Source organism: Tachypleus tridentatus, chromosome 13 (assembly GCF_004210375.1).
Source record: "Tachypleus tridentatus isolate NWPU-2018 chromosome 13, ASM421037v1, whole genome shotgun sequence".
Classification (NCBI taxonomy): domain Eukaryota; kingdom Metazoa; phylum Arthropoda; class Merostomata; order Xiphosura; family Limulidae; genus Tachypleus; species Tachypleus tridentatus.
In genome coordinates, this window is record NC_134837.1 from 273870285 (window position 1) to 273894074 (window position 23790).

A 23790-nucleotide genomic window follows, 5' to 3' on the forward strand; every position below is an offset into this window, starting at 1 on the left:
AAGTCTACTCCATGACAATGGTTGATAATTTACAGTGAACCAAGACTATAGTGATATGCTACAACATTATTATACAACTTATTATAAAGTGCAACTAACCCTCTGGAATAAACATATTAATTTCAAACTGGCAAGAATCAGTATCAGATTGGATATTCAAGTAGCACTTCATTGAAATACAGACATTTTGTTATACATACTACACGTGAAACAAAACGATGAATGTTTTCATTCTATTCAGAGAGGGATACCTAGGTGTACAGATGAGTGTTACAAAATACCACAGTGTATCTTATTACATAGTACAAGTGATTCACAGTATGTAGCCTTCAATATAATACATAACTGACCAAAATAAATGACAGTCCTACATGTAATCAATAGTATGTAACCTTTGACTGCAATTATAAGATTAACCTGCTCTGACAGGTTCTCTGCATATAACTAATGCTGTGTAACTACTACTGTATTGAATCAACATAATTACTCAACTTACCAAAGTATACTATTTTAATGTTCTATCTTACACAGTTTTACCTTACATGCTAAGTTGGTTATTTATGTTTATTTTTTAACAGTTTTTAACCAAATTAAACAATGTTCTGTGGTACTTTTCTTGAAGGAAATAATACTGACCTCTTTCTACTGGTGCAGATGATGACTTGATTTTATACAAATTACCTTTACAACCACTAGAAACTGGAGCTGCTGGATAAGGAGCTTCTTTTTTAAGTTTACTCTCCGAATGCAGGGCAAGAGTAATACCTGGAGAGTGAATTCCCTGTAAATACAATCAATACAACAGTGATGAGTCCGAGAAAATAGAGACTACTTGTTTTATAACAATATAAACAAATACATACACAAATCTAATCCACTAATTTACTATTACTATAGATGCATTTCATATTTAACAATATGCTTGTACAAGCCTAAACTCTCCAATACAATATTCAATTTCAAATAGAAAAAAATGTGACTCAAACTTTTGATTACACATAAAAAAAAACTATTCCTATTGATTACTTCCTTCTACATGCAAAATAAACTGTCATGCAGACCACAAGCCTTTGTCCCTCCTCTACAAATTGATTGATTCCAATGCATTTCTCATACAAATTATCATACGTCAACCCCCCACCAACATGACACCCTAATACAATACTATCAAACCATCACTTCGAGTTTTGGAAAAAGATGGAAGTACTGTTTTTCAGTGAAGAAGAAGGGTGGGAAGTGTTAGATAAGTATCTATCATAAATATATTTATAACTTCTACGGTATGTTACCTCAACTCACATAAACGTTTAGAATTCCCCCACTGAATAGGTAAAGGGACTAGTGAAAGGGAGAGAAAGAAGAATCGTTCAAGTGTCTGAAGGACACTCACTAAGATGAGACAGTTAGATCAAAAGATCTGATGTGGGGATCATACTGGTGGCAAGTCAAAACTCAGACACCAGGAATCAACAATCATGTAGGGGTGGAAAGATGATCATACTGGTGGCAAGTCAAAACTCAGATACCAGGAATCAACATTCATGTGGGGGTGGAAAGAGAATCATACTGGTGGCAAGTCAAAACTCAGACACCAGGAATCAACATTCATGTGGGGGTAGAAAGAGGATCATACTGGTGGCAAGTCAAATACAAGTCAAAACTCAGACATCAGGAATCAACATTCATGTAGGGGTGGAAAGATGATCATACTGGTGGCAAGTCAAAACTCAGACACCAGGAATCAACATTCATGTGGGGGTAGAAAGAGGATCATACTGGTGGCAAGTCAAATACAAGTCAAAACTCAGACATCAGGAATCAACATTTATGTGGGGGTGGAAAGAGGATGATACTGGTGGCAAGTCAAAACTCAGACACCAGGAATCAACATTCATGTGGGGGTAGAAAGAGGATCATACTGGTGGCAAGTCAAATACAAGTCAAAACTCAGACATCAGGAATCAACATTCATGTAGGGGTGGAAAGATGATCATACTGGTGGCAAGTCAAAATTCAGACACCAGGAATCAACATTCATGTGGGGGTAGAAAGAGGATCATACTGGTGGCAAGTCAAATACAAGTCAAAACTCAGACATCAGGAATCAACATTTATGTGGGGGTGGAAAGAGGATGATACTGGTGGCAAGTCAAAACTCAGACACCAGGAATCAACATTCATGTGGGGGTAGAAAGAGGATCATACTGGTGGCAAGTCAAATACAAGTCAAAACTCAGACACCAGGAATCAACATTCATGTGGGGGTAGAAAGAGGATCACACTGGTGGCAAGTCAAATACAAGTCAAAACTCAGACACCAGGAATCAACATTCATGTGGGGGTGGAAATGTGATCGTATTGGTGGCAAATCAAGTACAATGCAAAATCCAGCAACCTGGCAGGGGTAGGAAAGAGGATAATACCATCTTCATCTCAAGTTCACAAGACCAAAGAAAATACACAACTCTCTGACTCATGAATGGGGCACATATGAATACGACAGTTTGGTAGACTGAACCAGGAACTCAACATCTGGTATTGCTATATAATGTAAAACCATCTCCATCAAAAGTGAAATTAACTGGAATTACTTAAGTGAATTAAAAACCTCAGAGTAAGAAACATCAAGAAATAGCAGAGGGGAAAGAACTGTAATAATCAACAATTTCTTCTATTGTGACTCAAAACACTGATGGAGTATAAATGAGAGAGAATTACAGACATCTGTAATACATATGTGAGGACTTATGTTGATTGGTTCTCTCCTAAATCCAAAAGTCAGTCAGTGGGAACCAGCATCCACATGGTGGTAGGATGAAGGATCCCAACCAAAGGAGTGAAATGCAATCTTGCTCTCTCACATTTGTTTCTATGTTTCATATTGGAGGATATCACTTCATCTACACCAACAAATCACTGCAACCCTACTCTCAACTAAATAATTTCATGATCATTTCCATTTTTTGTTTGTATTTCATTAACCCATTGAAGAGGATACCTCTATGCTCCAACACCCCAAAAGCTTAAAAGTTGAGAAAAACCCCCAAACTTTACTAGTAGAAAAGAGGGATAAATCATGGTGGAGAGCCCAGAGAAACAACAACACATGGGACAGTGCAATGGGTGACCATAAAACCCTATTTTTAAAATTAGACCATACTGATTTATTCAGTACAAGTCATGACAGGGATGGGCAACTATCCCCTTCTGCTTTACCCAAGTAGTTCATGGGTAAATATAAACTGGGATTAGCAAAATTATGAAGCAATTTTATCACAGGGGTAAACCAACAAGCAAACTTGTGGAATGCATTATCTCTGTAGTGTTGCATGGCTGTAGAATTGTACTATGCAAGTAAACATGGCTTGACAGAATGCATCTGAACAGTTAAAGAATACATGGTCAGGATACCACTTGTCACAGAGCAGGATCCAAACCTTGGAAAATTAACAAATAAAAAAAGGGCTGCTAAAAAAGAAAAACAAGAAAAAACTAACCCAGCAATAATCTTAATGAATTCTAATATTCTAGAATGGTTACAGGCAGCACACAATATCCCAAAGAGAAGGAAAACCTTGATTCAAGGAAAACAGTGAGAGCCAAACATATCATGAGTAGTTCACATGACTGATTGAAGACATACCTTTAAGAATGAAGAAGATGAAATACCAATTAAAAAGTAAGAACTGGGTGAGAAGATACTCAAACCAAAGTACAGGAGGAAGAAGCCAATGAAATGGAAAACTGAACCCAAATGGTAAAGGAAAAAGAATATGAACAGAGAATAGTTGCCAAGCAAGAAAGAGGTAGAAAGGTACATCACAGAAGCCATGCAGGCAATATAACAGAGAAAAGCATGTACAGGACAAAGAAGCCTATCCAGATCAGGAAGAGGATAAAGGTGTGAAATGGAATGAGGAGAAAGCAGCCAAGTAATGTAAAGTAATGTAATGTAATGTAAAGAAATGTCAAGTAATGTAAAGAAATGTAAAGTGATGTAAAGAAATGTAAAGTAATGTAAAGAAATGTAAAGTGATGTAAAGAAATGTAAAGAGATGTAAAATAATGTAAAGTAATGTAAAGTAATGTAAAGAAATGTCAAGTAATGTAAAGAAATGTAAAGTGATGTAAAGAAATGTAAAGTAATGTAAAGAAATGTGAAGTGATGTAAAGAAATGTAAAGAGATGTAAAGTAATGTAATGTAATGTAAAGTAACGTAAAGTAATGTAAAGAAAAATAATAATGAATAAAACCCAATACAAAAACTAAACTATTAAAATCATGTTTCTTTAAAAGAGTTCCAAAAGAGAAAAATGGCTGAATGAGAAGTTACAGTTTGGTAGAACTGAACACAGGGAGTCACTTATATCATGATAGTATATTGCATTTTTATAAGCAGATGTTGATGCATGGTAAGTTGCATGACACACATTGAAATTAGTCAATTTCAATGGAGAGGAGATAGAAGGCTTGTGGCACATGTGATTTGTTTTCATACAAGGGACAGAATTGAACAAGAAAAGCTATTTATGTGAGTGGAGCTAATGTACCGTATAAAAACAGAAAAGTCCTGACATTTTTCTTTCATTATTAATTCTTTTGCAACAACAATATTACTAAAGGTAAACAATTAAAAGTACATTATTAGATTTATTATCTTAATATAAAGAGATTATTCACTATTTGGTATTATTATCATAATTTGTTATTTTAATTAAAATAATTTTAACTACATTTCCTCATTACAGACTAAGCTCAATTCAGATATATAAATCCAAGCTTACACAAACATAGGTGCTTATACCTGTAAATAAAGCTGTGATGAGTAGTAGACGAGTTAATAAAATTAAATACCAAAGCACACACACTTCCAGATGACTATCGCTACAAACAAAGCCGTGATGAGTAGTAGATGAGTTAATAAAATTAAATACCAAAGCACACACACTTCCAGATGACTATAGCTACAAACAAAGTTGTGATGAGTAGTAGATGAGTTAATAAAATTAAATACCAAAGCACACACACTTCCAGATGATTATAGCTACAAACAAAGCCGTGATGAGTAGTAGATGAGTTAATAAAATTAAATACCAAAGCACACACACTTCCACATGACTATAGCTACAAACAAAGTTATGATGAGTAGTAGATGAGTTAATAAAATTAAATACCAAAGCACACACACTTCCAGATGACTATAGCTACAAACAAAGCCGTGATGAGTAGTAGATGAGTTAATAAAATTAAATACCAAAGCACACACACTTCCAGATGACTATAGCTACAAACAAAGCCGTGATGAGTAGTAGATGAGTTAATAAAATTAAATACCAAAGCACACACACTTCCAGATGACTATAGCTACAAACAAAGCCGTGATGAGTAGTAGATGAGTTAATAAAATTAAATACCAAAGCACACACACTTCCAGATGACTATAGCTACAAACAAAGCCGTGATGAGTAGTAGATGAGTTAATAAAATTAAATACCAAAGCACACACACTTCCAGATGACTATCGCTACAAACAAAGTTGTGATGAGTAGTAGATGAGTTAATAAAATTAAATACCAAAGCACACACACTTCCACATGACTATAGCTACAAACAAAGTTGTGATGAGTAGTAGATGAGTCAATAAAATTAAATACCAAAGCACACACACTTCCACATGACTATAGCTACAAACAAAACCATGATGAGTAGTAGATGAGTTAATAAAATTAAATACCAAAGCACACACACTTCCACATGACTATAGCTACAAACAAAGTTGTGATGAGTAGTAGATGAGTTAATAAAATTAAATACCAAAGCACACACACTTCCAGATGACTATAGCTACAAACAAAGCTGTGATGAGTAGTAGATGAGTTAATAAAATTAAATACCAAAGCGCACACACTTCCAGATGACTATAGCTACAAACAAAGTTGTGATGAGTAGTAGATGAGTTAATAAAATTAAATACCAAAGCACACACACTTCCACATGACTATAGCTACAAACAAAGTTGTGATGAGTAGTAGATGAGTTAATAAAATTAAATACCAAAGCACACACACTTCCAGATGACTATAGCTACAAACAAAGTTGTGATGAGTAGTAGATGAGTTAATAAAATTAAATACCAAAGCACACACACTTCCACATGACTATAGCTACAAACAAAGTTGTGATGAGTAGTAGATGAGTTAATAAAATTAAATACCAAAGCACACACACTTCCAGATGACTATCGCTACAAACAAAGTTGTGATGAGTAGTAGATGAGTTAATAAAATTAAATACCAAAGCACACACACTTCCAGATGACTATAGCTACAAACAAAGTTGTGATGAGTAGTAGATGAGTTAATAAAATTAAATACCAAAGCACACACACTTCCAGATGACTATAGCTACAAACAAAGTTGTGATGAGTAGTAGATGAGTTAATAAAATTAAATACCAAAGCACACACACTTCCAGATGACTATAGCTACAAACAAAGTTGTGATGAGTAGTAGATGAGTTAATAAAATTAAATACCAAAGCACACACACTTCCAGATGACTATCGCTACAAACAAAGTTGTGATGAGTAGTAGATGAGTTAATAAAATTAAATACCAAAGCACACACACTTCCACATGACTATAGCTACAAACAAAGTTGTGATGAGTAGTAGATGAGTTAATAAAATTAAATACCAAAGCACACACACTTCCACATGACTATAGCTACAAACAAAGTTGTGATGAGTAGTAGATGAGTTAATAAAATTAAATACCAAAGCACACACACTTCCACATGACTATAGCTACAAACAAAGTTGTGATGAGTAGTAGATGAGTTAATAAAATTAAATACCAAAGCACACACACTTCCAGATGACTATAGCTACAAACAAAGTTGTGATGAGTAGTAGATGAGTTAATAAAATTAAATACCAAAGCACACACACTTCCAGATGACTATAGCTACAAACAAAACCGTGATGAGTAGTAGATGAGTTAATAAAATTAAATACCAAAGCACACACACTTCCAGATGACTATAGCTACAAACAAAGCCGTGATGAGTAGTAGATGAGTTAATAAAATTAAATACCAAAGCACACACACTTCCAGATGACTATCGCTACAAACAAAGCTGTGATGAGTAGTAGATGAGTTAATAAAATTAAATACCAAAGCACACACACTTCCACATGACTATAGCTACAAACAAAGTTGTGATGAGTAGTAGATGAGTTAATAAAATTAAATACCAAAGCACACACACTTCCAGATGACTATAGCTACAAACAAAGCCGTGATGAGTAGTAGATGAGTTAATAAAATTAAATACCAAAGCACACACACTTCCACATGACTATAGCTACAAACAAAGTTGTGATGAGTAGTAGATGAGTTAATAAAATTAAATACCAAAGCACACACACTTCCAGATGACTATAGCTACAAACAAAGTTGTGATGAGTAGTAGATGAGTTAATAAAATTAAATACCAAAGCACACACACTTCCAGATGACTATAGCTACAAACAAAGTTGTGATGAGTAGTAGATGAGTTAATAAAATTAAATACCAAAGCACACACACTTCCAGATGACTATAGCTACAAACAAAGTTGTGATGAGTAGTAGATGAGTTAATAAAATTAAATACCAAAGCACACACACTTCCAGATGACTATAGCTACAAACAAAGCTGTGATGAGTAGTAGATGAGTTAATAAAATTAAATACCAAAGCACACACACTTCCACATGACTATAGCTACAAACAAAGTTGTGATGAGTAGTAGATGAGTTGATAAAATTAAATACCAAAGCACACACACTTCCAGATGACTATAGCTACAAACAAAGCCGTGATGAGTAGTAGATGAGTTAATAAAATTAAATACCAAAGCACACACACTTCCAGATGACTATCGCTACAAACAAAGCTGTGATGAGTAGTAGATGAGTTAATAAAATTAAATACCAAAGCACACACACTTCCACATGACTATAGCTACAAACAAAGTTGTGATGAGTAGTAGATGAGTTAATAAAATTAAATACCAAAGCACACACACTTCCAGATGACTATAGCTACAAACAAAGCCGTGATGAGTAGTAGATGAGTTAATAAAATTAAATACCAAAGCACACACACTTCCAGATGACTATCGCTACAAACAAAGCCGTGATGAGTAGTAGATGAGTTAATAAAATTAAATACCAAAGCACACACACTTCCACATGACTATAGCTACAAACAAAGTTGTGATGAGTAGTAGATGAGTTAATAAAATTAAATACCAAAGCACACACACTTCCAGATGACTATAGCTACAAACAAAGCTGTGATATTTAGTATAAAAATTAAAATGAATCAAACAGTTAAGAATAAACACATGCACTGAAAAAAAATAAAAGGGACAGAATAAAAATTAAGCAATATTTACTGCTATAATAATGTAATTTAATACTATAATGTCCTGCCCTCTAACAGCTAGGATTAGAGAAGTTAATTGTTTATGTGTAAAGCTTAATAATAATAAATAAGAACTTATCGTTCTGATATTCCTATGTAGTGGAATGTTATCTAAGTGAGCTAAGATCTTGAAGTTTAATGTAAGAAATGTTAACAAAGTATTTAGTGTTATCACCATTGCAGTAAAATGTACTTTGCATGATTTAAAGTTAAATATATGGTCAGTTAGTGTAGGAATTAAACACAAGATCAGATGATTGTACTAAATGATTAGCTTATACATTAAGCTAGAAATTTTCTTTTGTTTAAATAGTCTGGTATAAGAACCAGCATTAGTTAAATATAAGAACTTGAGTGAAAGTAAAAATAACAGAATATATAATAATATGTCAATGACACTATATTCCATGTCCAGTGCCTATAACTACAGGTAATTAGTTGTTGTTTTTTTCTTATAAAAAGTAACTAGAACCTTTAAATTATAGCTTGACATTTAAAAAAGTTAAAATGTTATATTTAATATAACTGTAGATAAATAATTTGTATATAATGTTGATAACATTGTTTCAGAGAAAAAATGTTTCAGTTTTTATTCAACTGGTTGTAATGTCAAGTTTTAAAACTATTTTATAGTTTACTTACAGGATCATGGTTTTATACATCAACTGCCCCAAGCCTGGCAATAACTTTAAAATGTCTTTCGAAAATGAGATCAGAAGGAAACACTACATTGCTACTTACAGAATTTCTAATACCGTTCTCTAGTAATAGTGAATATTCACCAAATAAGGCATAAGTACGTCCATTCCATAAACGAAGAAAGCTCCTAGAATAAATCCTAAAATTATTGGTAGAACAGCATATTGTCCATACTTATGAGAAGACTTGGCAATTTCTAGTCCAGGTTCCAGAAGTGACCAGAAACTTGCTGCCATCATGACCTATGTAAAAAGACATGGAAGGTTTGGAATACCTTATTAAAATCTATTTAAGGACCTGATTATTCTTATTTGGGTAGAGAATGGGTGCTGTACCAATAATTTAGGTTGGCCTAGTAACAGTAATGCCTTAACATCATGGTATTTATGCTCAAACATCATTCTGGGGAGCAGAATGCCAACTTTAAGAATGTGTGTCCAGATACATGTGTGTTTTGTAGTTGTGGTTTTTCTATGTAATATTTTCAATGTAAGGTTTGGATACACTATGTGAAATTGATACTAGTCTTCCTATGATATAAATTTCATTTTCTTTTTTAATATATGTTATAACGATAATTTTTAAGCCATAAACAAAATATGCTGCATATTTTTAAAAAAATCCTCGGGTACAAGCTACATTGTGGGATTATAAAAGGTGTCTTAGGTTTTAGAGGTTACTGCAGAAATAGGACCCACATTGCAGTGGGGATACACCGATCTATCAATCTTAACCTCCATTTCACAAGTCTCACATAAGAAGATTAGAAATTAGGAGAGTGAGGTGCTTAATCAAGTCCATAATGTCTCACATCTATATCACCCTTCACTGTCTGCAGACAGTTGTGAGAAGGTGGCTGCTCTTCCAAGTTAAAAATAAGAAAAAAATAAACACAAAAATATGAAAAATAAATATAACTCAAAATAAAAATAATGAAAATAAAAGTAAAATAAAAAATAAGGAAAATAAGGTACTACCATTTGGGGTCAAGTAACTTAGAAATTAGGAGAGCGAGATATAGGTGCTCAATCCCACAATGTCCCACATCTAGTGAATTGAGGTTTAGACATAAATGACGTATCATACTCCAACCACTATACACTAGCAAAAAGGCTCTTGTAAATAATGAAATAATATGGCACACACTAGTCATAATGACACCACGGTGCACAAGAAGGCACCTGGTGGTAAATGAAAACCCAGTGAGCAAGGAACAGCCATGTGATGTAAATAATGTGAAACAAGGGTATGAGGTGTAGTTCACATACCAGACCTGATGATGGGCAGCCAGAGACAGATTTCATGACAAGATACTTAAAAAGGCAACACTCCACAGCCATAAACGAGAAATACACCTACCTAATTAACTGGTGAATCCAACTTGTAAGGGTAATGGGGGAGAAGTCCAGGGTCAAGGAAGGATTTTATGGAACAAACAAACAGTTAGTTACATGAACCACAGTAGAAAGCAATGTGTGACATACCATTCAAGAACCCGAATAGACAAAGAAGGCAGTCATGATCAGAATGGACATAAAAGTGTAAAATAAAGAAGAATAACATGGGAAAAAAATGAGAATTACCCTCCCTAGTAGTAGACATCTTGGGTAAAAATGATTAATTAGGGAAGAAAAGAACATAGGAACTGTCATAGAGCACAATGAAAGCATCAATCTCAGACCACAAATTCATGATAGCTGCAAGCTAATTATATGAGGTACAGGTGATACAAGGAACACAAAGGTACAAACAGAAGATGTGGGAGAGAGGGTAGGATAACACTGAAAGTGGGTAGGATACAAAGGGAAAACAAAGAAAACGAAAACAACACTGGAGACTGGAAAACAGACACAAAATTAATAAACTGAAAAGTACATGATAATGCCACTCAAAAGCTGGCAATAAAAAACTGACAGTCCCCAACTGAAGGGCAAAGTGAAAAATGCAGTTAATTGTGACAAAAAAGATACTGAACGATGACATTCCCAGTTAAGTGATCACCAGTGTAAAATATGCCATTTATACTGATAAACTGCAAAGGAGGAAAGACATACAAGACAAACAATGAATGAGGCAATATGCCTGGAAAATCTGAATTACCAGGTGAGAGACCAGATAAAAGCCACAAGCAAAACTGAAAGGTTGGAATGGATGGATGATGCATGTCTGATTGACATTAACATGGAGCATAAGAAGCAAAGGAAGAGGAGAAGACACCAAAAGCCGTTGAAGAAGTGAAAACCATTTCTGAGCAAAACTGAACCACTAAGAACATATGACACGGAATGGTCTAAAACAATGAAAGCACCTTGGGAAGAATATGAATAGGATATGCATACAAGTAATATCCCTTTAAGTTTGGGCTGAGAGCATCTACAGCTGCTGCTAAAGGATAAGGAATGGGAGACCAAAAATGAGGAAGATGTGGAATGAAAAGTGTGGCAAAATTATAATAAGTTGCCAGGATGACTAACAGGCAGTTCAAACAACAGCGTTAGTCACCTGAAGTTGGCCTTTCCAATCCTGGTTTCGAGTTATTTAATGTTACGGCCAGTTTCTAATTTCAAATCGAACTAGATGAACTCAGATTTTCAAAAGGGAGCCACATTAAAAAGGTGTAATGTATAAATTAAAAAACTTAAATGGCATTAAAAAAGATTAATGGCCTTTAGAAAACTAAAAACATTACCAAGGTGGACATTGTCACCATCACCAATAACACTGTCTAACATTGTGGACAAACCTTGGGACAGAACATGCTTAAAATGGTGCTGTTGTTGAGAGTCGTAATGATGACAAGAAAGTAACATGTGGCTTATTGTGATCTGAGTGTTACACAAACTACACATTGGTGCATCAGTTCCAGATAAAAGAAAATTGTGACCAATGTGTCGTCTAGTTAGGACAACTTCCCCTTTCTGATCCTTACAGAAACAAGATGGCCAAAGTCCAATATAGGGTTTTGTTTGGAAAAGCTTGTTTTCGCATTTTCACTCCAAGTCGACTGCCAGCTGGCATGGAGCAGAGCCTTGAATACAGGACCACAGTCCATGTATGGGACAGGCATAACGGTGATAGTGCCAGAGCAGATAGGCTTAGCTGCAGTGTCGGTGAGCTCGTTCTCGCAAATACCAACGTGGCCCAGTATCCAGAAAAACTGGATATAAGTAGATGTTAAACAGAAATGGGCCAGTTGGTTTTAAATATCGGAAAGAACAGGGTGTGAACCAACGTGAAGCGATACCAGGGCCAGTAGAGAACTAAGCGAGTCAGTATAAATAGTGCAGTTGGAGTACTGCTTAGCTTCTACGTGATTCAGGGGAAGAGATATGGCATACAGTTCAGCAGTGAACAGAGAAGCTGTAAAGGGATTCTTCTTGCAACTACCAAACCAAAACAAACCATGGCAGAGCCCACACAGTCAACTGATTTCAAACCATCTGTATAAATAGGAGAGGAAGGATGGTTCGAAAGATGTTCAGAAAATAGCAGACAGTATTTCCAATCAGGAGTGTCTACTTTTCTCAGATGAGTTAAAGATAGGTCACAATTGGGGACTGTAAGAAGCCATGGTGGGATGGGCTGACCAGTGGATACAACAATGTTATCTGAGGACAGACCCAATTCATCGAATTGCACCTAGATACGAAAGCCAAAAAAAGCAATGGTAGACCGTCTGGTCTGAAAACACATGGCCCATTGAGGAAGGAAAACAACCCAAGGTGGGATCCTGTGGTAAGGAACAAAGTTTTGAAGCATATAGTAAAGACAGTTGCAAATGGCATAGGTGCAAAGAAGGTTCATGAGACTGTAAAAGCTCTGAACTGGGGAAGTGCAGAAAGCCCCAGTGCAAAGCCAAAGTCCTTGATGATGAATAGGGTCCAGCATCTTTAAGGCCGATGGTCTGGCAGAGCCATAGACCAGTGATCCATAATCTAGTTTTGATTGAATAAGAGCACGATATATCTTTAACATAGAACGTCGATCCACTCCCCAAGTGGTAGGAGAGGGCACGAAAGATATTCAGTGCTCTTGTACATTTGATCTGTAGCTGCTTGATGTGTAGTATAAAGGTCAGCTTATGGTCAAAGATAAGTCCCAAGAATTTAGTCTCAGGGACCACAGGCAGTACAACTTCACCGATACAGAGTTTATGATCAGGGTGAATACCCCATTGGTGGCAAAAGTGCATGCAAATGGTTTTAGGGAGAAGAACGGTAAAGCCATTTGCTGTGGTCCACTTCAGTAAACAATTGAGGGCAATCTGTAGCTGCCGCTCAATATACCTCACGTTCGACGACTGACATGGGGTGTGAAAGTCGTCGACAAAGAGCTCACTTGCAACAGTAAGAGGGAGTTGTTCAGTGAATTTTATACTGAAAAGTGTGACACTCAAAACACAGCCCTAAGGGACTCCAAGTTCCTGTAGAAAAGAACAAGAAAATGTCAAATCCACACGAACTCGGAACTCCTGTCCATTAAAACATTTTTAATAAAAATGGGCAAATGGCCACGTAATCCATATATATGGAGGTCTTCAAAATGCCATATCTCCATGTTGTATCATAAGCCTTCTCAATGTCAAAGAATATTGATACAAGATGTTGTTGTTTGAGAAAGGCTTCTCTGATTGACGTTTCAAGTTGAATCAGGTGGTCCGTGGTGGTGCACTATCATTGAAACCCACACTGGGTGGGTGAGAGGAGGTTGTTTGATTCGAGGAACCAAAGAAGACAAGCATTAACCATCCACTCTAAGGTCTTACAGAGACAGCTCGTCAAAGCAATTAGACAGTAGTTTGAAGGAATCTTGGGATCCTTACAAGTAGTTTTTCTATAAATTTAAAGCCATGTTGAACACAAAATACAAAGAACTACATGACTTACAAAAACAAAAAATGAACCTAGACCATCAACTGGCATGCTGCATTACACCAGAGATTTACAGACTTATACAAAAAAACATAAACCAAATCAACACAAGGAATGACAGAGACAAAAAGATCTGCCACAACAAAAAACTAGAAAAACTAAGATGCAAACAACAGAAAAGACATCACGACAAATCGAAAACTAACCTTATAATTAACAGATCCGACCAACAATTAAACACAGACGAGATACATCTACTTAACAAAGGACTCAACTTCACAATAGCACCTAAGTACATTCCAACCTTAGAAATCAAAACATGTTTAGAAGATCTAGCCAGGAGACTTGTGATACTTTCTACAAAAAACAAAAACAAGAAAACAACCAACAGAAAGAAGACAACTTAGACAATTTTATTGACATCTAACAGCCAAACGTCCCAGGAAAAATTAAAAATTTATATTTTCCAGAAACACCTAAAAACAGCATCTCAAATGATTTTTTCAAAGACTTTTCTCACAAAACAGAAAGCTAAAAAACAATCTTACAAAAAGAGACATTAATTCCATTAAGAACCTAAAACAAGACAAAAACATAAAAATTCTAAAAGCAGATAAAGGTAACGCTATAGTCATAATGAACACAAATGAATACATCCAAAAAATGAAGAACATCCTATCAGACACTAACAAATTTAAACCAATACACACAAATCTAACAAAGACACACGAAACGCAACTAAACAAATTGCTATTACAAATGAAAAAAGCCAACACAATTTTACAAACACCTTATTCCTACCTACGTAAAACCGACTCACGCACACCACAAATATACAGCATCTCCAAACCTCATAAACCAGATTGTCCACTACGACAAATAATGTCAACATATGAATCGTTTAATTACAATCTTGGTAAATACATAGCATGGGCATTCTCCAAATATGTAACATCAGCCAGCTCATTCATCAAAGACTCTTTTAATTTCAAGTCTAATCTAAATCAACTTAATCATAAAGCTTTAATGGCCAGTTTCGATGTTATATCCCTCTTTACAGAAGTTCCAACCACTGAAGCCTCCAAGATAGCCTTAGAACTCTATATCCAAGACCCTAACCCATCTATAGACATTCCCAGCAACCAATTAGCAACCCTCCTAGAATTCACCATGATAAAGACAAACTTCATGTTCAACAACAACAACTATATACAAACAAATGGCCTAAGCATGGGCAACCCAGTATCACCAGTTCTAGCCAATATTTTTATGACACAAGTTGAAACACAAGCAATTAACACAGCATTACATCCACCACTATACTGGTACAGATATGTAAATGGCACGGCTGTGCAGGATTCAGATCTACAGAACACACACTTAATTTTTTCAATCACATTAACTCTGTACATCCCAACATTAACTTCACATGTGAACAGGAAGAAAGCAATCAAATATCATTTCTTAACCTCAAAATTACAAGAACCGACACGCAATTTAAAACAGAAATCCACCGAAAAATCACCCATATTGGACTACACATTCCTTGGGACTCAGCACATGAAACAAAACAAAAACTCAATATACTAAAAAAACCAAATAAACACAGCCATAAAAGTATGCTCACCAGATAAAATTAATGATGAATTAGACAAAATAAAACAATACTTCATCAACATCAATAAGTGTCCTCCACAAACCTTAGAAAACATCATACGCACACACCTAGACAGAAAGCAAAATCAACCAACAAAAGTAAATATATCTCACGAATCAAAAAATCACAAAACCATATACTGTTGCATACCATATATTCCCGACATCAGCAGAAAAATAACCAACATTTAGCAAAAACTAGTAACAAAATATGACATTCCAGTTAATACCAAATTTATTCAAAAACCAGGCACAAAACTGAGGTCTATACAATGTAAAAACTACACTGACAAACACCACATCAACATTATTTATAAAATACAATGTAATAACTGCCACTACTTCTATATTGGAGAAACAAGTAGGAAAATGGAAACCAGATTCAAAGAACACAAAAAGTCACCGTCACATGTTTTCGAACACTGCAAGTCAAATAAACACAACAAACCATAGAAAACACTCAAATACTAAATAAAGAAACAAACATAAACAAACACAAAATTAAAGAAGCCTTACTTATACAACAACTTAAACCCAAAATAAACCAATACAAAGGAACACCTTTATACCTATATTAAAAATAATAAAATAAGTAACATAAAATTATATATTCAAACATCTAACACCGTCCTCTACATTCCAACACTCAGTTACACAAACCCTTCCAAACATGTGGTCAATTTCTGGTCAGATACCTCTTTCTTTCTTTGTGAACCTGAAGAATGACCGAAGAAGGTCGAAACGTTGTTTGCTCCTATACGAAAAATATTTTCTCAACCCAAACGTGTATGCGAACTGGGTGGAAAACCCTTCTGTTTACGACCACATCCTTTTTCCTTACTGTCCTCATTCAAGGGAGGGGAGGTCTATCAACCTCCATGGATCCTGCCCTAGGTTGATTGGGCAGGTCTTTGCTGTTGGAAGGGGATTCCAGAGACTGAGGACATGAATGAATGATTGTTTTGCATCTTGGGGTGGGAGAAGAAGATGGATCCAAGGAAATGCCATGGAGGTCAATAGATGTTTCATTTGGTTTGAAAATGATTCTTTTGGAGGCACAGAGATCTCTCTGCACTCCCACTGTAGTAGTGGAACGAAGTACAGCAGCATACGTCTGAGATTAAGTTGGGTACAGCAACTTTCGAGCCTCGGGGTAAGTAATGTTATGAATCATTTTCAAATAATGCACCTGTAAGAGCCATTACAATTAACGCAGTGAGGGTCTGTTTTACACTCATAGGCATTATTGTCCTTGCCACTGCAATGAGCACGCATCAAGGAACCATGACATGATGTATTCAAGTGATTGAACCGTTAACACTGGAAACATTGGAAAGGGTTTGGAATGTTTGGCTGTATTCTGCAATTAAGATAACCTGCCTTGATGGAGGCAGGTGGACATGGTGATGTAAATGTGAGAATGAGGACATTGGTCAGTACCATAATTCCATCTTTGCAAGTGGTTATATGCCTCACTGCAGAAACTCCTTGGGTGGAGAAACCAGCAAGAATCTCGGACTCTGGGATGTTCTTCAAATCCCTCTCAACAATAACTCATTGTGATGAATTCAAAGTAGTATAACATGTAACCTCAATAGGTATATCCTCAATTGTCTTTGAATGCAAGAGGAGTTCACTGCATTGAGATGTGGATGTTTCTACCAATATGGCACCAGATCGAAGCTCCTTCACTGACTTTGGAGAGCCAGCAAGTCCCTCTAGTCCCTTCTGAATAAAAAAGGGAGACATTTGCCCCAAAGGTTTGTCTGGAAGTGAATGCAATATAAGAAAATGGGGTACAATAGGTGGTAAAGATGATGAGGATTGCTACTCAAAATCTTCAAGATGTGGTTCATTCACCTATAGATGGTTTTTCACTACTTTATTAAGATTTTAATTGGAGAATCAATAATAAAGAGAGGGAAATTTTGGTGCCCACTGAACCCACCTGTCATGGAGCCCTACAGTGTCAAACAAGGACACTGCAGCAATGCCAGGGTTTTGTGAGCACCATAACCAAACACCAGCATCAGAAATAATGTCCACAACACCTGTTGAGAACATCCAACACTGGTACTTGGTTGACCGTAGCCAAGTAATGACCAGCCGACTGATCCAACGGAGGCCACCCCAAGGCCAAAATGGTGTGCTAGGGTTGGACCCTTCAACCACCAGGATCCTCTCCTCCCTATCACGGGTTGCCACGCACGGCAAACACAAGGTGGATGTTTAGATCCCAGAGGAGGTGAACTGTAAGTATAAAACCTTCCCTGGGAAGTCCTCTCATCACGTACAGGAATCCACACCAAAGAGCCAGTGAAAGTAAGATATATAAAAAAGCAAATTCTGAAAGGTTTCCATTTGTTTGCAGTCAAGCACAAACTTATACAATAGGCTACTAGTTTTTATCTATATTAGCCTTAAGACTTGCCACTGATCCATTAGGGTGCAATTCTGAATATATGTGACAAGAGATATCTTTTGTGAAGTAGGTAAATTAATGAACTGAATAACCAGATATAATGTGTTAAAGTGGAAAATAAATTTAAATTTTCCAAACAGGCATGGTCCTTACAGATTAGGTATTATGAGTGAAGTAATGAAACATATTGGTTCATAAAGTATATATAAGACAAAATTAAAAAAAAAAACATTATACATTTAAGAAGTTTAAACTGAATGTTATGATGGGAGATTTATAGAATTATAAAAATCAAGAGAATTTGTCAAAAACTGGGAAATCTCAAAAACTATACAGAAAAAAAAGGCTCAAAACACCACTCATATTGTAAAAAAATAAATACAGTTGGCTGACAATTTGAGAATTAGTAGTAAGAATATCTTTAAATACTTTAAGAGTTAGCAATTTGTTAGGATGGGAGTTGACATTTGAGGGATGATAAAGGAAAGCTCATATTTGGTGATTATATGATTTGATGGATTATCAAATTCTAATTTTTCTTAAATTAATACTGACAAAGGAAATAAGATGATCACTGTGCTTTTGGAAAAAATTGAAAAATTTAATGAATAATAAAGCCAGCCCATAGAACAGATATTTCCCAAAGGATTTTGGAGAATGTTAAGGATCACTCCTTAACATTAATATGAGAGACAACTGCTACTATTTTACTAATTCCTTGAACTTCTGGTAGGCACCAGAAGATTGGAAGTTGGCTAATGTTACTCTTCTTTTCAAGAGAAATGAAGAAATTATTACAATAACTATTGGGCTTACTAGTCTTTTATCACTGATTGAAAATGTTGTAGAAAGTGCTAAAAGATGCCTTGCAAAGTCATTCACCAAAGTTTAAAAAATTTTGTTTGGATAATCAGTATTGCTTCACTGGGGAAGATCTTGCCTTACTAATCTTTTAATATTTTTTGAAGATGTTACTGTTCATGAAAAAATGTGGATTTGATATATTTAGGTTTTCAGGAAACATTTCATTATATGTCACATAAAAATCTTGTCAGAAAATTATTTTTAGATGTGGGATATAGGATGGTTCATTGAATAGAAAAATTGCTAAAGGAAGAAAACAATAGTCTGTTATAAGTGAAGCTTAATAAAACTGGATTAGTATCACACAAACCTCAGAGCTCAGTGTTAGGATCTTCTCATTTTACAGGAATAATACTGGCAATGGAATGGTTGATAAATTTGCTAACAATATTAAGGTCTTCTGTTGTTGTCGACTGTGCTGAAGAAACAGCTTCTTGCCAAAATGATTTAAAATAGTTGGTAAGTTGTGTGCATAAATGGTAGATAGCTTTTACAGTAAATGCCTGTGGGATATCATTATTTGAACCATGAGTATAATTCTAATAAGGAAAAAAAAAAGGTTCTTGGCATACTTGTTGATTAATCTTAACCCATCTAAACAATGTGCCATTGCTGATGGATGGACTTGTGCAGAATAGCAACTATTGGATGGAAGGACAATAAAAGGAACAGATAAAGGTGTGAATGTTAGTTATAGTTACAGGTGATTCTCCGACAAAGCATGTGGATAGAATAGTCTGTGGTGTAAATATGGAGAAAAGAATTAGATTATTCTACCCAGGATATTCTTTGCAAACTGCTTATTGTAGCATAAGAATGAACACAATATTCTGAATGTGGCTCAACCAGTAACCTACACAATGAAATTATTATTTATTTAAACTTACATCCAGTATTTCTATAGATACAACATAAAATCCTATTTGCCTTACCACTAGCAACAGCACACTGCTTAGATGGCTTAAGAAACTGATTAATCATTACACCTAGATCCCTTTATTTCTTAACACAATAAAGGTTATTCTCATCCAAATTATAATTCAAACAATAATAACCCACATGTAATATCATGGATTTATTATAATTATAACCCATCCACCACTTATTTACCCAACTTATCAAATGATCTAAATCCTTTTGTGAATCAGCAGTATCCTCTTCACATCTACCAAAGATATTCATATTAGCAGCAAGTTTAAGTAATTTATTGACCATTCCTCCATCTATGTCATTGATGTAAATCAAAACAAGCAAAAGTCCTAAGACTGAGCCCTAAGGTATCCCACTTGTAACAATAATCCAGTTTCACCAAACTCCATTTGTAACAACCTTCTGCTTTCTTACATCCATCCACTCTTATATTCTCACTGATGTAAGACTAATAAGTCTATAATTACTGGGACAATTTTTAACACTTCCCTTTAAAAGAGGAGTGATATTAGTTAACTTCAACTCCTCTAGCAAATATCTGGTATTCAGGAACTAATAAAAATAGTAGTAAATTGCTAAATCCAATCCTTAACCTTCTTCAAAACCCTTGGGAAAATACTATCTGACCCAGGATCCTTATCATTCTTTAAAAATATCATCTGACCCAGGAGTGTTATTCTTTAAAAATATCATCTGACCCAGAAGTGTTATCATCTGAACCAGGAGCATTACTATTCTTTAAAAATACCATCTGACCCAGGAATGTTATCATCTGAACCAGGAGCATTACCATTCTTTAAAAATATCATCTGACCCAGGAGCATTACCATTCTTTAAAAATATCATCTGACCCAGGAGCGTTATCATTCTTTAATAATATCATCTGACCCAGAAGTGTTATCATTCTTTAAAAATATCATCTGACCCACGAATGTTATCATTCTTTAAAAATATCATCTGACCCAGTAGTGTTATCATTCTTTAAAAATATCATCTGACCCAGGAGCGTTATCATTCTTTAAAAATATCATCTGACCCAGGAGTGTTATTCTTTAAAATTACCATCTGACCCAGGAGCATTATCATTCTTTAAAAATACCATCTGACCCAGGAATGTTATCATTCTTTAAAAATATCATCTGACCCAGGAGCATTATCATTCTTTAAAAATATCATCTGACCCAGGAATGTTATAATTCTTTAAAAATATCATCTGACCCAGGAGCATTATTATTCTTTAAAAATACCATCTGACCCAGGAGTGTTATTCTTTAAAAATATCATCTGACCCAGGAATGTTATCATTCTTTAAAAATATCATCTGACCCAGAAGTGTTATCATCTGAACCAGGAGCATTACCATTCTTTAAAAATATCATCTGACCCAGGAGCATTACCATTCTTTAAAAATATCATCTGACCCAGGAATGTTATAATTCTTTAAAAATATCATCTGACCCAGGAGAGTTATCATTCTTTAAAAATATCATCTGACCCAGGAGATTTATCATTCTTTAAAAATATCATCTGACCCAGGAGAGTTATCATTCTTTAAAAATACCATCTGACCCAGGAGAGTTATCATTCTTTAACCTTCCCAATTTATTCTTATCTTGCTTTTTATATTTAGAAAATTAAATCACTTCTGGTATTAGAACACAAGTACAATTACATTTCTATAACATCATAGCTATGTTATACTTACCCTGCTGCAAAACCCAGACTTCCATCCAAAACTTTTCTCTAAGTATTGAAAAAAACCACCAAAAACCTATTATATTTCTTAATAAAAATTCTATAGATAACAACTATTTTAAAACCAGCATACAGCAATAATTACTACATAATATCTAATATGTAATACATGCTCAGAACATAGTAGCTAGTATTCTGGCCATGTTCAACATCCACTGTTACACAGCCAGTGTATATTCCTAATATGTAACACATAATTGAAACATCGCAGTAACTAAACTGACTACATCCAAGGTCCACTGTTATATAAGCAGTTTACATGTCTAACATGTATTACATAATCAGAATGTAACAACTACTACACCAGCTACATCCAAGGGCCACTGTTATACAGGCAGTGTACATGTCTAACATGCATTATATAATCAGAATGTAACAGCTACTACACTGACTACATCCAAGGTCCACTGTTATATAGGCAGTATATATGTCTAACATGTATCACATAATTAGAATGTAACAACTACTACACCAGCTACATCCAAGGTCCACTGTTGTATAGGCAGTGTACTGGTCCAACATGCATTATATAATCAGAATGTAACAACTACTACACTAACTACATCCAAGGTCCACTGTTATATAGGCAGTGTACTGGTCTAACATGTATTACATAATTAGAATGTAGCAGTTACTACACCAGCTACATCCAACATCAATTGAGATGCACCTGTAATTAGTATATTACCTTGATCTAGTATTCATAACACAAGTGTCAATAGCCATCACATAGTTCACCTCCTATATTAAACTTTATGTATATATATATATATATCAGTAACATGTATTACCACTATGTACCATATAATCTCACTGTAACAAGTGCTATAACCTCCACTTACACTCCACTACCTGCTGTTATCTTTAACCCACATGTAAAAAAAGTACTAGAACCTGCAGAACCTATGATAACAGTAGCAACTCTATAAGGCCTGCATGTGCCATATTATAGCATATTTGCTAATGCATTAAAACTGTCCAATGGCAACGAGACGTTTTAAGCTATTCTTCACTTTTTGTTTATTCAAGTAAATACTCTGACTGCAAAGTTTAATTTTAAATTTAACTTTTGTAATGGTGTGCATATTATACAAAGTATTAGTTAAGTTTTGGTACTTGAATGACAACCTATCTGTTTCTCACTCTGATTTTGATGTTTGAAAATTTTCCTTCTTTTCTAAACATCTAAATAACTTTTTACCACTTAATGTTGTCATTACTCACCACCATCACCAAAAATGGACAGAGGTTACGTTTCCACCTTTGTTTGTCAGCAATATTTTTAACTGATTAGTTTTCAGACGATCAAAGTCACAAAAATCCAAAGCAATTCCTATCTGTTAACATGGTGACCAATTCTTCACACTATTTTTTGCTGTATGACTCAGTTAAAAACGACAGAATTTTGATGAAACTTCAAAAAATGTGTAGAATATCATTCCGCATTCTCCTGCTAGAAATGGTCCGTGTCCGTTGAAAACGACAGGTATATGGATTAATTTTCTCATTTTAAGTCAAATACGATCAACGCTGAGTGAAGGATGTATGCGCTTACTCGCACTTTGCTTTAGTTGAAATAGTTATTACACTCCACATTTATAACAATTGCACCACTGAAAAACGCAAAGCAAAAAACATTTTCATTTTAGAGTTAATTCTTAAATTTAGATATCTATAACTGTTTGCAAGTTACACGTTGCATATCAAATCACACATCTTCTCTACGATTTTGACCTATATCATCTTATCTAGATTACACTTAAGCTTACCTGTTTCGAATCAAAAACAAACACCAGAGAAGCACCAGCAGCTGTTACACCCCATGTTAAAAAGGTACCTAAAAGAGTTTGTTGAACCGGTGAAAAGCTCTTTATCATTTTATGAGTGAGTATTCAACAAATACCTACAAACCAACAGATACAATTATACCGGAATAAAATATCATGATACATGAATAACACTAAGTAAATAGCTCTCAATACTGAGATTGATAATAGTCAATGTTCAGATTAGTATAAACAAATTCAAGGCTTTCTCAACAAATCTATAATGTTAGTAATTGGTATTACGTATTATTAAATTCAAAATTATTGTTGCAATGTTCGTAGCGCCATCTTGTAGAA

General features: G+C 35.0%; 1 protein-coding gene across 6 annotated transcripts in view; it reads right to left on the reverse strand.

Annotated features, from left to right (window-relative positions):
* Positions 1-23790, reverse strand: part of Zip48C (Zinc/iron regulated transporter-related protein 48C) — a 52494-nt gene extending 28704 nt beyond the window's left edge. Inside the window, exons 1-4 of one of the 6 annotated variants that reach the window (XM_076477953.1) lie at positions 23437-23790; positions 21617-21655; positions 9253-9411; positions 637-781 (exon numbers count right to left, since the gene is read on the reverse strand). In XM_076477953.1, coding sequence (XP_076334068.1) covers positions 637-781; positions 9253-9411; positions 21617-21655; positions 23437-23544 — 451 coding nt within the window. In that variant the 5' untranslated portion in view covers positions 23545-23790. Of the gene's footprint in view, positions 1-636; positions 782-9252; positions 9412-21616; positions 21656-22891; positions 23269-23436 lie in introns of those variants that run through there. The other 5 variants (XM_076477951.1, XM_076477956.1, XM_076477954.1 and 2 more) reach the window with 5 other exon arrangements.